Source organism: Cuculus canorus, chromosome 1 (genome assembly GCF_017976375.1).
Source record: "Cuculus canorus isolate bCucCan1 chromosome 1, bCucCan1.pri, whole genome shotgun sequence".
In the NCBI taxonomy this organism is placed as follows: domain Eukaryota; kingdom Metazoa; phylum Chordata; class Aves; order Cuculiformes; family Cuculidae; genus Cuculus; species Cuculus canorus.
Genome location: NC_071401.1, coordinates 117,083,361 through 117,098,486, shown reverse-complemented (window position 1 = coordinate 117,098,486; position 15,126 = coordinate 117,083,361). Strand labels below are relative to the sequence as shown.

The 15,126-nt window shown below is 36.9% G+C and overlaps 1 protein-coding gene across 5 annotated transcripts in view; it reads left to right on the top strand.

Moving 5' to 3' along the window:
- ZPLD1 (zona pellucida like domain containing 1) overlaps positions 1-15,126 on the top strand; it is a 159,792-nt gene that overhangs the window by 125,115 nt on the left and 19,551 nt on the right. Inside the window, exons 3-7 of one of the 5 annotated variants that reach the window (XM_054056175.1) lie at positions 301-355; positions 2,731-2,869; positions 3,028-3,141; positions 7,275-7,363; positions 12,881-12,994. In XM_054056175.1, coding sequence (XP_053912150.1) covers positions 7,345-7,363; positions 12,881-12,994 — 133 coding nt within the window. In that variant the 5' untranslated portion in view covers positions 301-355; positions 2,731-2,869; positions 3,028-3,141; positions 7,275-7,344. Of the gene's footprint in view, positions 1-300; positions 356-2,730; positions 2,904-3,027; positions 3,142-7,274; positions 7,364-12,880; positions 12,995-15,126 lie in introns of all 5 variants that reach the window. The other 4 variants (XM_054056176.1, XM_054056178.1, XM_054056179.1 and 1 more) reach the window with 4 other exon arrangements.

Below are 15,126 nucleotides of genomic sequence, written 5' to 3'. Positions count from 1 at the left end.
CCACTGGGCTCTTACACTTGTTTTGGCCAGAGTGACTCTTTGAAATCATACTGAAAACTTGTAAAACTATTGAATACTATATAGAGTGAAAATAATTTCTTTACCAATAACCTTTGTAAGATTAGAGAATCAAATAGTTGGGGGCTGCACGTTTCTTCAAGGATTAACGGTGAAATACTCGGGTTTGTTTCATTTTTTTATGTTAATGAATTTAGGGATTTCCTTTTATTTTAAATATAAAGAGAAGATAAATAACACAATATATAGCAGTGGAATTACTGACTTCTCTATTATTTATAGAGAACTTAGAACCATGGATTTTATGGGCGCGTGCAGCATATCCTTCAGATTACTTGTAAGTACAGTGTGATAACAGTGAATTGCCTATTTGTACTAACTACAGTGAATTGTTGATTGATGGCTTTTTATAAATGACCAGTTAATTACTGATAGAATGAATATGTTGTGGCTTTGCCCTCCCACCTGTGGAGTTTTAATAGGTACAGGAGGGAACATCCGCACTCTAAGGTTGTGAAAGGTATGTTCCCAATGCCAATGTTTGGCATTGGGAACATATAACTAATCGCTCTTCTACTGAGCACATGGTAAAAGAAGAGTATGCCAGCAATAATTTTCACATGAGTATGTGATGTGACCTGCTTGGATGAACCTGGTCTTGCTGGTTACCAAGGACTGTGATGCAGCCACCATGAGCTGTGCTGCTCAGCCAGCTTTTAACCTGCTTCTGCTCACGTACACGTGGAGGTGGAAGTACATTCACCTCAGCCAAGCTGCTCCTACAGCTTCTGGGGAGAGCTGGGTCTCCCAAAAGTACACAGCCACTACTCCTCTCTGTGTAGCTGCTGAGATGGCCAGCTTCTTGGATGAGTCTCAAGTTACAAGAACCTGTCCTGCAGCCTGTTGTTTTATCTCCTTTATCTCATAAAAAAGATGAGATGACAGCTGTGGTGCTGGGCCAGGGTTTCCTTGTGTGCACATCCCTGTGGAGGGAAGAAACTTAGAGGTTACAGAAGCTGTAGTTGCTGTCAGTGGAGACAGAGAGAAATTGCACTCTGCCTTAAGATGGTTTGATGATTTTAATGATCTTATCTGAAGACCAAAAGGCACAGGATGACTTTTGAAGTGTCTTTAAAAATAAATAATAAAATAAATTGAGATTCCCATTTTGGAAATCTGCTCAAGAGCAGACCATTCTTTAAACACTCTTTGTGAAACTGGTATTACACTGAAACTTTTCGTTGCGAGTTTGTGTGGTGAGGTATCAAACATGTCTAAACACTTAATATATATTAAGTAAAAGAGTGGAACATGTTATAGCTGCACATATATTGGTTTATCTTTTTATTAGTTCAAGGCTGCCAGCATCCAGAATGTGTTCTGTTATTCATATAATAAGGTTGGATCTAGATTCTGAGTCTTTATCCACAGCAGCATCAATATTATAGGGTGTCTGAATAAAAGACTAGAAATTTGCATACATAAAGAGCCCTTTGAAGCCTCACAACTTCTAAGTCTAACTCTTACAGACTCTAGAGCAAAACTCCTGCTGGGAACAGCAAAAGCTCTGTCTTAATCAGTAAGGAATTTGCACTGGGCTTCTCTGCTGAGTCTGGAGTGGCCTGGTGGGGTCTGCCATTCCCTAGTGCAGGACAGAAGGTTTATTTGTTCAGAGGCTACTCCCTTTCAGGACTTGAAGTAAGGTGAAATGGATCTTCTCCAGCTTTACTGGAGCTGTGCGCAACATCACTGAGCAATGAGGCTGCTAATCTTTCTCATGTGTGGAGTTAACTGGCAGGGGATAGCTCAGGAAAGGGCAGGGCAACTCTACCTCTGGACAAACTGAAAGCAGGCAGCGGACATGCAGAACCATGAGCCCCCTGTGGCTCCTCTAGGAGTTCCTTCACCAAAGCCTATGTCTCCACAGGGTGTTTCAGTGTTAAAAGGGGGAAATTAGCTTTGTTCTGTCAGTATCCTGATGTGGTAGAACCATGAGGAGGATCAGTCCATCAAGTTGCCGCTGGCTTTGCTGTGGCTGCTCTTCAGGTCCTGCCTGGCTTACCATGAACGTGCGCAATATGCTTTGCAGTGCTTTGATGTTTAAGAGGAGCTGGCCAAAGTGTAGGCATGTCAGAAGCAGGGCTTTTCTGTTCTAAAAAAATGCCCTAAGCCCCAGCAAATCCAGGCACCTCAAAGCTTTCTCAATGGTGCCAAAGCCTATAAACTACTGTTTCCCTGGCAAAGGTGTAATGAAAGCTCCCAAGCATAGATGTTTGCAATAGAAATTGAAGGGAGAGGTGAAAGGAGGCAGGAGGAAGAAAAAACTAATGCAACAAAAGGGAGTCAAACATCTCTTCCCTCCCCTCCAAAGCTTAGAAATAGGGGAGTAGATTTTATGAAGCAGATTCAGTTTCTAGCAGCCTGATCTTTGCTTTTGTGTGCACTTGGATTTGTGTGCATTCATGTCCTGTTGGTAATTATCATTCTGTTGACACCTGTATTCATGATGACACCCCTATATCACATTTTCATCCCAGCGTGAAATGTAGTTCTTTCTGCTTTTGTTTTGTTTAGTACTATGAATTTAGCCCAGAATTGAAAAAAATAGACACTTCTCACAACACACAAATGAACATTGATAACCTTGCAGCTTATTTACTGATCCTATCTCAGTGCTTCAATCTTTCTCCTTCCTCCAAACTCTCTTTTTAGGCAAACAAGGTTTTCCCTCAACAAGCTGATGACAGAATAATTTCTCCAGGTTGATTGTTTGCCCCACATGGTCCTCTGGAGATCTTCATACAAGCGGAGAGAAACAGATCAAAAGGCTGCAAGAAAAAAAGAGGCAGAGGTTTGCAAAAAGCGACTGTAAAGATCCTGCTCAGGTTTCAGTCTGATGATGAACAGACTTGTAAAGTATTCTAAGACCTGTCAAATTTTCCCATCTAAAATCAAGACCTATTTTAAAAAGAATTTTCATAATGAGTGTCTCTTTTCCTCCATCCACAGGCTCAGAATATTTTCTGAAAAAGTTCTGCAGGGCAGAAGAGTTGAACACTTGTTCACATGCAGGAGCACAGGATACATGGAGTACAGCTGACTCAACAGCTACAGGGGATTTGGGTAAGTGCCCACCATGTCAGCCAACTAGAACTTACTAAAATACTGGTGAACATCAAACTATTTGTTACTTTTTAAAGAAAATTCTCTTTTATCATCTGTCAGACAAATTTAACCTCACTGGGAAATCTTAGTGGGAGTTTGTTAGCAAAGTAGTGTGCAGGGAATAGCTAATGAAAACAGGAAGCAGCCAACTGTGAAAAGTGGTGATATATATATATAAATATATATGTATATAAACTTAGCTTTTACCTAAAGGTACCCAGGCTGGACTCATGCTATTAACGTGAGGGAAGAAAGGTTACAAAAACCTCACAGCGCTGAGGCTATCAAACTCACTCATATTGCTTTCAGTAGGGAAATGATCAATAGCTTGAAGTAGACAATGTTATCCACCTTCTGGTGTCAGTCAGCCTGTTCCCACAATCATTGCATTGATCGAGGAAAATTTTGATAAGCGAGACTTCTTATCTGTCTCTACTGCAGTCAAATGACATGGGCTTGCTGACTTGAAATTACATTGTCTCTGGTCACAAAGGTGACTAGACATGATAATTGTGCCACCTTTGTTTATTTTTAAAGTAATAATTATGACAATATATTCTTGAATGAAGATAGTGGGAATTTGAAATCAAGTCTTCGGTTAAGCTGATGGACTGATATAGTCCAAATTGACATAGTTACGATAATTGCTGTGTGTCCTATGAGAGGAAACTTTATCATGGTCAAAGAACAGCAAAAGATAAGAGTGTTGGCTGTGCTTGCATGCTCTTGATCAAAGAACATTTTTATCACTGCATGATATTTTGTTTTCTTTCAGCTAGGTCTTTAGCAGTAGTCCTCAGTCTTATTTTACAGTTTGGCTTGAAAATTACTTCAAACCAGGTTTTAAGTGCAGAATGGCTATGAGAGGAACTTGAAACATTGTGAAAGAAGTGTCTATTTTCTATTTCACAATAGAAATATTTTTTCCTTTTTGTTTTAAATATAATTCGGTGACTGCTCTCTGATTTCACAGTTTATGCAATCTGTGGAATTACATACATAGACCTAGATATTAGCAGCATTATTTATTGTAAATTTGTTTAATTTTTAAGGATAAGATAATACCTTTGTACTGCAGCAGTATTCTTGACTTTACTGCTTAATTTCTTTTTTTAAAAGTTAGGGAATTGAAGTTATCCTAGTGGCATAAGCTGTCACTGCTTTTTGTCAGGCAAGTCTTATTTTGCTGTTAACTTTTCAAGCTGCAAACAGATGGCTACAGTATAATCTACTTGCTAGTGACATCAAGTATTATTTACTGAAGATTTATATGTATACTGCTCTCTTCAAAAGCGTAAAAAGAGTAATTAAGTGGAATGATGCTCATTTAGATCTTTATCTGCCCATGCGACTACAGGGCTCTCAGGCATGCAATAGGATTAAGACTGTGTCATCAGTATGCTTGGATCCAGACCATGGTTACAGGCAACTGAAGGCTATTGACATGTGATGACTCTTCAGTGGCCTATACCAAATAATTTCATAGTCTCTGTAAATTTGCTAGCTGATGAAACCCCCATAATGATCAGTGGTCCGAGAAAGAAATCTGTAGACTGAATATGCAGGTATTGAGAAAGTATTTCAACCTAGGAACAACCTGTTCATTCTAGAATTTGGGGCCACTCTTTGTACACTCCCAGTACAGCAGACTTGACGCGACTGTTGCTTTTGTGTTTCAGACCAAGATGAACCTGGACTCACTTTAGTCTCCCAGTGGTTTTCAAATTGCAGTGTCTCCACTAAAACTGAAAGAGGAACACGATGTAAAACTGATGCAAGAGAGCAAAATTAGAGCATTTTTTTCTCAGTATTGGATTAATTAGTGAATGCCTTAAAACCTCTGTGGTACTCTGTAGTATTGTTCATTAGGGATACTTATATATGTAATAGTCACTCTGCAGGTGGGTGCGGCACAGCTGGTTGTTGCCCAATGGTCCTTGTTTCTTAATCACGCAGTTTTAACTGTTAACTATAAAACTTTTTTCTTGTTTAGAAAAATTTGTAACTGTAGTAAGAAGTGGAAAATCAAAATTACTTTTATTTTTATGATGCGAGTCAAATATGCGTTGACTTTAATAGGAAGTAGGTTTATATTGTCATTTCATGTTGAATACACCAAAATAACACTGAAGAACGTAAAATCTAACACACAAGATGAAAGAAATGCAGAGCCAAAGAGTCAAATTATGTGGGTTTTAATGATTAAAAGGAGGATTTACTTGCCAAGAGCCTCCAAATTTAGGTTAAAATGGTCTTTTCAGACCACTGCAACAGTCTCCAAATCTTATATTGAATTTCCTTCTTTTTTTCTCAGGTCTTTTGCTAATGTCAATTTTTTTTTCCTATGTTCACAATATGAATAGTGTGAAAGTGAAAGGAGAATTTGCCCAGCATTCTTTAATTCAGGTCCAAAGCTTTGACCATAAATCACTTCATTCAAATCCATTTTCCTCTCAAATCTGCTTTCACTGATGACGTTCTATACTTAGTAACTGTGTGAATGTCCTATGGGACAGTGGTTAATTCGTGCAGGCTGAAAGCACAGAATAAAAATCTGTCTTTTCTGTGAGGCTCAGAAGATGTGATTTTGTTTATTTTCATATCTATAACTTTAAGCTGCGTTGTGTTTTAACATTTTATTGAGGTATCTGTGAACCATGGAGTCAGAAGCATAGTTTAAAACAAATTTTTTAGCTTATCTATCAGGTACATACTTAAGTACTTTCATTGTATGGTATGATGGGCACGATTTAGAAAACATTCACATTTCCTTAGGTTGTTAAAATAAACGTCTGGAAGAATTTTGGCAATATTTTCTGTGAAATGCAGGAAGAAAGATCCAAATATCTTATTCAAGTCATCTTTGTGGGACAATAAAGCAAGCATTCTGGCAATATTTAAAGTAAAATCTAACTGTTCCATTGCTAAGCATAACCAGTAGAAATAATATGGAATGCAGTCGGGGTAAGGCAATGCATTTGAAGAACATAAATATTACACTAGGGAATGTAGGAAAGCTAAAATAACTCTGATGTTTAAGACTGATATTGATTTAGAGTAGTGGGTAAAGGGTTTATTCCATCACTTCAACAGTCTTAAATGAATAAGTTTAAATAAATCTAGTAAGTCAAGATCTCTGCCTTGTTCAACTCATAGTTTTTCAGTATTTCCCTAATAATCTGTCTCCTTAGAAGAAGGTATTATGTTACTTTGTATAAATCACCTGGAAGTATTTAATGTAGTAATTTTCTTCATTTGATCACTATTTCCCTTTTTTGCCCTTTAAATAGATGCAGTTAACTTTAATCAGACCAGATTAAAAAAATCTCAGTGCATCAAGGATTTGTTGTAACAACTAATAAATATGCCTGCTAAAGTACAGTTTTAAAAATTTATTATTGAAGTTTTGAAATGTTAAAATGTAGACCTCTCTCTCTCTTTTTACAGCTTATTGGCAGTATGGTGCACCAATTAAATTTCCCTGGTCTTAAGGCAGGGAAAAAAACAGTCTCAACTGGAGTTTTGTCTATCCAAGGCTGTGAGATGAAACTCCAGATAGGCCTATGCTCATGTGTATCTGTTTAAGCACACCTTGTACTAATTTTATAGGTTGAGGAGCACTGCATGGCTGTGAGGCTTCTGTTATTTGTCCAACATAGAAACTTAATTCTCATTACCAGTAATAAGATTCACAAAAAAAAAAAAAAAGACTGAGCTGTGTCTTTGTGAACTAGATATAGGTTTTCAGCCTCTTGGTGTTCCACAGCATATAGAATGTTAATTTCATTTGAATTCATAAGCAAGATAAGGATTGCTTCCATATAAATATTTTATGGTCTTGAATTTCAGTTGGGCATGTAGTTTACTGGTCAAAATTAGAAGTCATTCAGTTTAAAGTGGGGTGATTTTTGTGCGGCTTCCTTTTGTTGAAAATTAATGTCTCTTTCTCAGTCTCTTTCTCTTTGGCTTTTTATCTTGTGAAAGAGGTTTTTGTAAAAAGGAATGGATATTAAATAAGATTTTTTTTAAAATGTTAGAACCAAGCATTTGTATATTGCTTTTAAAATACTTTCCACAAATTTGTTCCCCAGTCTCATTTTCCTTGGATGCTGTAGGCACCTCCTTAATTCACAAAACATCTTGGCACTTGAGACTTGAGCTATGAATGAGTCTTTGCCAGGTAAAGCTTCTATTTCTTTCTAGTAGAAATTTGGGTAAGGAGTGTCTCCAAGTTTTGACCCAACATTTAATTACAAAGCTGATGTAGTAGGACTTTTGTTTTTAAATCAGGAACTGAGTGGAAATATGACTAGCAAATAAACATGGGTCATTCTAGGACCAAATAATTGATGCTACTGGCAACTTTATGCCTAACTACATGCAGGCATTTAATGCGCAATCTTTCTTGCATAGTTCACAGTTGCTGTTTGTGTTCTAAATAGCTATGTGAGAGATTAGATTACCTATTTAAAACAAACTTGTTTTCCTATTTTTGTGGAGAAAAAAACAATAGCATTTGTACATTCTAGAGGGCACTAATCCCTGTTGTTCTTAGTTTTATTAATTCCCCATATTTGTTTTTAAATTATTATTATGTTTGTTATTTCTGTGCTGTGTGCTCTCAAGTACTGCAATTTTGGGAATATACAGTCTTCACAGACTCTTCACAGATTTAGCTCTGTCATCAGCTTTAGTCCTCTGATTAGGAAGCTGCTGACCTTCGCGATATGTGCGTGTGCCTTTGTGTGTATATTTGATGTGTGTGTGTGTGTCTGCACATATCTATATTTTCAGCTTTGCAGGCTTTGCTTTGTGTCAGAAAATTGGATGATGCTATGTAGTCTGAAAATTAGAAAAATCTGTAAGAAAAGCAATGCCCTGTTTCAAAGTCTCAGCACCAAAGATTATACACAAGCAGAGAGGAATCTTATAGTTGAAAGGTGTCTGAAAGCTCTCCTCATCTCATGTGCCCTTTTTTTCTGTAACAATCCTTTAGAAAACAAGGAATTATTGCCTTTTGGTGGGCTTGTCTTCAAAACAGATACTGTAACGATCCAAATCTGATTTTATCTGCATCACAAGAGCCAAGAAAATCGAAGGCAATAGTTAAAATGTGATCTAGATAATTTGCTACAAGGGGAAGTACAAGTTATAAGAGAAAGTTGCACTGAAAAACTTGAGATAGAGAAGTGGTATTCTATTTTTGTTCACCGGGTTACTTTTAAATGATGGCAAATGACCTAGTACCTGTCTAGAAGCAAAGCAGTTCTGGAAGACCGAATGGTGGTGCAGTTACTACACTTCACAACTATTCACAACTTGAGTGCAGAAGCATAAGCAAGTGTGGCTGCAAGATGAATATAAACCAAAAAGGCATAAAACTATTTTGTCATGAGATGACTGAGAAGTACTCATTGAACTATGTAATGATAATTTAAAAATACTTTTATGAGTAGAAGTAGTAATGTTTCTATTCCATTACTTAATGTACAGTGCTAGGGAGCATTTAGGCAGTTACTAGATAAGTATGAAAACACTTATAACTGTTCCACCGGCTTTATTATGTGCTTAACACATCTATCATTTTCCTTCAGAAGTTTACATTATTCCTGTTAACTGTTTCTTTGAAAGACTTATCCAGTCAAAAGGTATAAATTTCTCTATATTATTATGCAGAACTGTCGCAATCTGTGAATGAAAAATAAAGCAGTCGATTATCATATGTTCCCATAAAAATACATGATGAATATTTGAAATAAGTCATATACTCAGAAGTCAGAACTGGCTCAAAAATTAATTTTAACAAAAATGTGAGACTGAATCAGTGAATGCTGTTCAGAATGGAAAATTTTTCAAGATCTTTTTAGAAAGGATGTGTGTAAAACAGAAATTAATGTTAAGTAATAAGAGAGGAAAGAAAAAGGAATCTAGGTAGGTCAAACCACTGCTCCTCCGTGAAACTAAATTCCTAAATTGACTGCTAAATGGCTTTTGTTTAAATCATAAATGTCTTTACTTCGAAATTTTGTGCGGGTTTTCTGACATGGTGAAGTTTATGAAAGCAGAAATAAAGGATTTGTAAAATGGTAATAATTAAATTGAGGGCTGCATGTTGCAATTCTTACCCCTTTGTACTCTTAAATTATATGCAACACAGAACAGTAAGACCTGTCATTGTGACTTGTTTCTGAATATATAGCCAACTTGTGGTTCAGCAGAGATTCATACCATAAGTAGTGTTCTGTAAGTTTATTCTAATTTAATTACATTGAAACTTGGATATGTTGGCCTGCTTTCATTTGAATTGATTGTTTTATAAATCTATGAGAAACTTGGTCTCTGAAATGATTTTATTAACCATGTTTGGTAGGCCTTTAAATCCTGTTCTGTCTCTTTGTCTGTACCTGGCCTGCAGAGCTCTTTTGTTTGTGTAATACTTGAAATAGTTGTTATGTTAACTTCTTTACATGTTAGCGGAAGTCCTGCAAGTGGATTTTTTACCTCTACCCCCAAGTCAAAGGAAAGACCATTTTCCCTGGCTAAATAGGAAATACCATACCTTGTTTGGAAGAGATCTCTAGGTGGATGGCTGGAGGCAGAAACTTTTGGAAGTAAAATTTAAGTGACTGTGAGGATTTTTTGAGGTGATTAGGGGATTTCAGTGAGACTATGCACTACGCTGCAAGTATCATAAACAAAACATGATAAATAATGTAAACTTTACAAAGATCCTTGGAGATACTCAGCAGAGAAAAATGGAGATGAGATCTGAAGAATATATGAGAGAACTCTGGGTACACCTGTGAAAGCTGGTGTAAGTTTGTCAGTTAAGTGTTTCGTATAAAGGATCACGTTTCCCTTGCAGTATGTGTTGGCTTCTTTAGAGTCATGCAAACCTTCTTAACGGCCAAATATATTTGCTGCTAGAACAAAGCAGCACTCTTTTTTTGTTTTTTTTGAAAGCACTAAGAGTTGTATTCCTTGAAAAAAGCTTAAAGAATTGCATACAAAGTTAAAGAAAAAAAAGGCAAATATCTTCCACATGAATTTGTTGACTCTTGGCTCATACATCCCCTTATTTCTGACACTTCCATACTACCTTCCCTTTTTTGTATATGGAAGTTTCATTTCATATTCATGTACAGGAAATAAGATTATGATTTTTACTATTTTGGTAAAATTTTATGTTTTCTTTTTTTATAATTGCATGAAACATTTTGCAGTGTCATTATGGCCCAAATCTTTTGATTACTATTCATTATATATTTGGGGGACTGAAGTTTTAGGTATTTCTGTTGATAAATGAATTGCCAAAGACCGTAAAAAAAAAGGGTGGAAAAGCAGAAATGGCTGCTTTGATTCTCACTGGGCTGTGCAGACAGGCAAGGGGGGCCTCTCAGGGTGCTTTCTAGCCTTGCACTTCTCTTGAGAAATGAAAAATAGTGCATGTTCCTAACTTAACTGAAATCAGTAGTAGTCAGCTCAGCTGATGATGTGTATCTGCATGTTGATCCATGTGTAGATGAGTCAATAGCCAGAAAGCAGGACATTATTGGTTGTGTTAAAATACAACTTGTTCTGAATATGGCTAGACAGCCAATGCTATAAATACTTAATGTCTTAATTCAGTTTTGTTCCTTGGCAATCATCTCTTCTTCCTCTGAAACACAGCATCAGAGTTAAGTTTAATAATTAAAATTGTAGATATTATTGCAAGTTCTGTTTTTCATCTAAAATAATAGCTACAGCTTTGTCAGTGTCATCTTTCATTAAATTCTTTTCCAACAGGTTTTTTTTTTTGGTAGCAAAAAATACTGTGGCAGTTAGAAAATTGAAGTTAGATTTAGATCTTGCTAAATTACCCTTGATTTATATCATTCTAATAGGCATCAGAAACCAGCTCATATACAAAAGAACAGTAATAGCTATGTTATTGATGTAACTCTTGTACAAGCAGAGGTGAGGCTCCACTACACTGGAGAAACGTCAATATTCTAAGGGAAAAAAAATGTTTCTTTAGAAATAAAGTACAAATTTTCATAGTAAACAAGCAAACCAACCACTATCTTACTTCTCCATCTGCAGTAATGGAGAAGATGAGTAGATCACAAAACCACAGGGATTTCATAGAATCACAGAATGAATCATAGGATGGTTTGGGGTGGAAGGGACTTTAAAGATCATATAGTTCTAGCCCCCTGTCATAGGCCGGGACACCTTCCATTAGATTAAGTTCCTCAAAGCCTTGAACACCTCCAGGGACAGGGCATTTGGATATCATAGGAAAAGTTACACCTGACTTATAAAACATGCATGCTCAGTGGGAAGCTGGCATTTCCAAGTCTCCATTTTTATTCTGTGTACTTCCAAACAGAATTACACAAGTGAATGGCCAGATATTTGGACATCCTTCAACTTTTTAGTAGAGTTTGGCTCCGTACTTTGTTGTAGTTGGTTTGTTTGCTGACAGTCTTGGGATTGTCATCTATGGGTCTGTCTTTCAACACAAGGCTTTAAATCCCAGGTTTTTGTACTGTGTGAGTGCTGTTTGAGACCTGTTAATTTGAGGAGACTTTAGCTCAGACCACTGTGTAGCCGTGAAAGATCCGGTTAGGAGTGAGGGTCCGTTTCAAATTCTCTCCATATGCTGTTGCCAGCTCTTTTCAGCAGTGCATGACAGCTACTTGCCATGCCAGATATGGCTGCACTTAAGTGTGCCGTGTCTATGGAGTTTACAAATGTTCTTTGATGTCCACTTGGAGAAAGGTGAAGATCAGCATCTCAGTATGAATAGTCTTAAAGAAAACAAACCTTCTGAGTCTTAGAATTACTCAGTTCCTGTCTAAGCAAATGGAGAACATTGACGCATTTCAGGTACATGTCAGAAGAGATACTTTCTAAGATTACAAAATATAGTAAATATGAAATATACAAGAGATAGTAAATTAAAAATCAGTAACACTTGGATTCATAGACAAAAATCTCAATATTTTGAGATATTGTTGACAAAAGCATGAATTGGGTGTTCTTTTTGGTTATTCTAAATACCATATTTACATCTTTTTTCCTCCTAAGAGGAATAATTACTCAAGACATTAAAAATGCATGTGTTCTTATCATCTGGTCTGGTTGCCAGATAAAATTCAAGTAGCTAAAAGTTTCTGTACCACCTCTGAATGTGAGCTCAATGCAATTGCATGCATGCTTCAAAGAAGAGATTTTTGGTAAATAGATATGAACTAGATTTTCTAGGACCTTGAGCATGAGAATTGTTCAGCAAACCATTTATGTTTTCAAGGACTTAGCTAAAATAAAAATATTATTTAAGACATCTTTCTCAAAGATTTTTTGCACTCAAATTTCAAAATGCTGTTGGAGCTTAATTATTTAAGCAATCCTAATCTATCAATATGTTTTAGGGATTTTGTTCCTTTTCTTTTATAGCATCCTTGAGCACTTCCCCAACCCCTCCCCCCCCAATTTATAATTAGAAGCTATAGAAGTTAAAAGAAATTACACATTATTCACAAGTAGAGAAATGGGCCCTGCTGCCTTTGGCCTTTTTCTCATAAGTTTGTAAGCTTTATCCCTGATTCCTTTGCTGGAGACCATCAGCTCCTGAGTGGTTAAATATCTGCAGTAAGCATCTTTAACACAATGAACAGATGTGTGTAATAACCACCTAATGTTTTGCTAGGTTTTGCAATGGAACAGGTATGGTTACTGCTCCTGCTGACGATTAAAGTGCTTTCAGTGACTGCTCAGTTCAATGGATACAACTGTGATGCTAACCTCCATAGCAGGTTTCCTGGTAAGTGTTTAATAGACTTTTTTCTAATGGCTGCTTTATTGTTTTGGTTCAAAGCAGAGCTTATTTTTAAATACAGAGCTTTAAATTTGTCTGAAGCCTGGGGATAGGGCTCCACATTAAATGACTGTTAACTGTCTCAGTGACAATGAAACTCCTGTGATCCTGCACTTTTCTTTCTCCTTAATTGCACGACGGGTCAAACTCAGCCTGGTAGTAATGAATACGATTCCCATCACATCAGTGGGGTTTGACCTGCTTTTGCCAGACCCCTAGCCTGTCCAAGAAATTCGCCAGAGGTCATGTTGTAAATGTTCTCTGTAGATTTAAGAGTCTGAAACTTCTAACTGGGTTTTCTTTCCTGTTTTATTTGGGTAAGAGAACATAATTATGTCATTTCAGTGAAATAAAGAAATACATGTATTTATTTTTGAGGAAAACTAAGTTGATGGCAAAATTTAGTGCCTGACTTCAAAATTAACTGCTTTGTTAGAGACAGGTGAAGCAATGGGACTGTATATATTTATGATGTGCACTCAGCCTCTGTGAGAAAATGGGAATTAAGTCATCTTCAAGACATTAGCTATATGGAGTTGTTAATACAATAAGAAATAGAAATGAAATTACAGTCTTCGTGATGCATATCAGGGTTTACTCAGCTAAAGAATGCTTTTAGTCTCTGTTGCATTACTTATCCTTCCTGTTTCACCTATTTCTTGGACAGAATAATAATAATTATTATTATTATTAAGAAAGGTTCTGAATAATGGCTCACTCACATCTTGTGTTTCTGAGGTAGTAATTAACAGTGTAGTGATGAACTCTTAATATAGTACAACGCTGTAATAACTTTCAGTGTTGTTGCTTTCTGAATAGTGATAGTTTTGATCTTTTTTCAGGAAGGATGAGTTCTTTTATTAAACTTAAGTCAGCAGAAAGCCTACGGTTTGTTTATTTTTTTCCTCTGTTACCACCACATTGCTACATGCTTTGTTGACGTAAATACCAACAGCAAATTTGATCCTTTTTCACATAGTCAGTGTGAATATGCAAAGAGAAATAAGATATGCAAAGAAGATCTTGTCTCCACTGCTGACCAGAATCACTGCTTAACTGAGTATTTCACAAGCTACTTTTATATTCCCTTTCTTAGTTAAAAGTTTTAAAGACTTTCATCAAAAGTGTGGATGAATTTTGCCCACCCTCAGGTCTAACTTTGGTAGTTTTTCATGTGATTGTTTTTCTCTTTCAGGATTCTTGAGAGGATTGCAACAGCTACAGGGAAGTTTAGATTTGTACTTCTATGCTTTTCAAATTTTTCTCTGGTCATCTTTTGCACCATGTGCTGAAGTTTTATATTTACAGTGTAATACCCATGAATTGAATCCAGGTCTTATTGTGGGTGTTTAGGGGCCTCCTCCAGTTCTGCCTCATAAAAATGGTCATATCAGGTTCCATGTCTGCCAGATCTCATGGACTCTGGAGAAAACCTGTTTAGGTTGCAAGTAACAGGGTTGTTTTTTTTCAAGTAAGTGCTAATGACCCTGCACTGACAGTAGGAGTTGACAGTAGAGCCCTGCTCTTTCTTGTTGTGAACTCAGGCACTAAGGATTAAAAAGCTGGAATTTAATCAACAGTCTTAGTGATGATTTTGAGAGCTAGGAAATAAAAATAATCCTACTTGTTAGTCAAGCATTTGAAATAGAGGTAAAAAACCCCAGAAAACCTCTTTGTCCCCAAATCTGACAGGTATTATTTTTGGTAAGCAGAAGAGGCTGCTATGTAATAGGCTGGGGCTAGTGGAGCTGAGTGAGGCTGATGGAGCTCTGTTTTCTGGGTTTGAGAATCGCAGAAGATGTGGGTGAGAGCCTCTGCAGGGAGAAGAGGCTCACTCTTGCTACACCTGCCTCCCCAGTGCTTGACTCAGACTGTGGCTTTGAGAATGCTGGCACCACTGCCTTCAGAGTTTGAATGAGAAAGCAGTGGTGAGAGACAGAGGTCAAAAGGAGAGCATTTCAAAACAAGTATCTCTCCAGGCTGAGATGCTGCTCACAGAGCCTGGTTATAGATAGGCTTTCTTCTGGCTCCTCATTTGTTCACACATAAGAAATCTTCGTTGTTGTCAGCTGAAATTC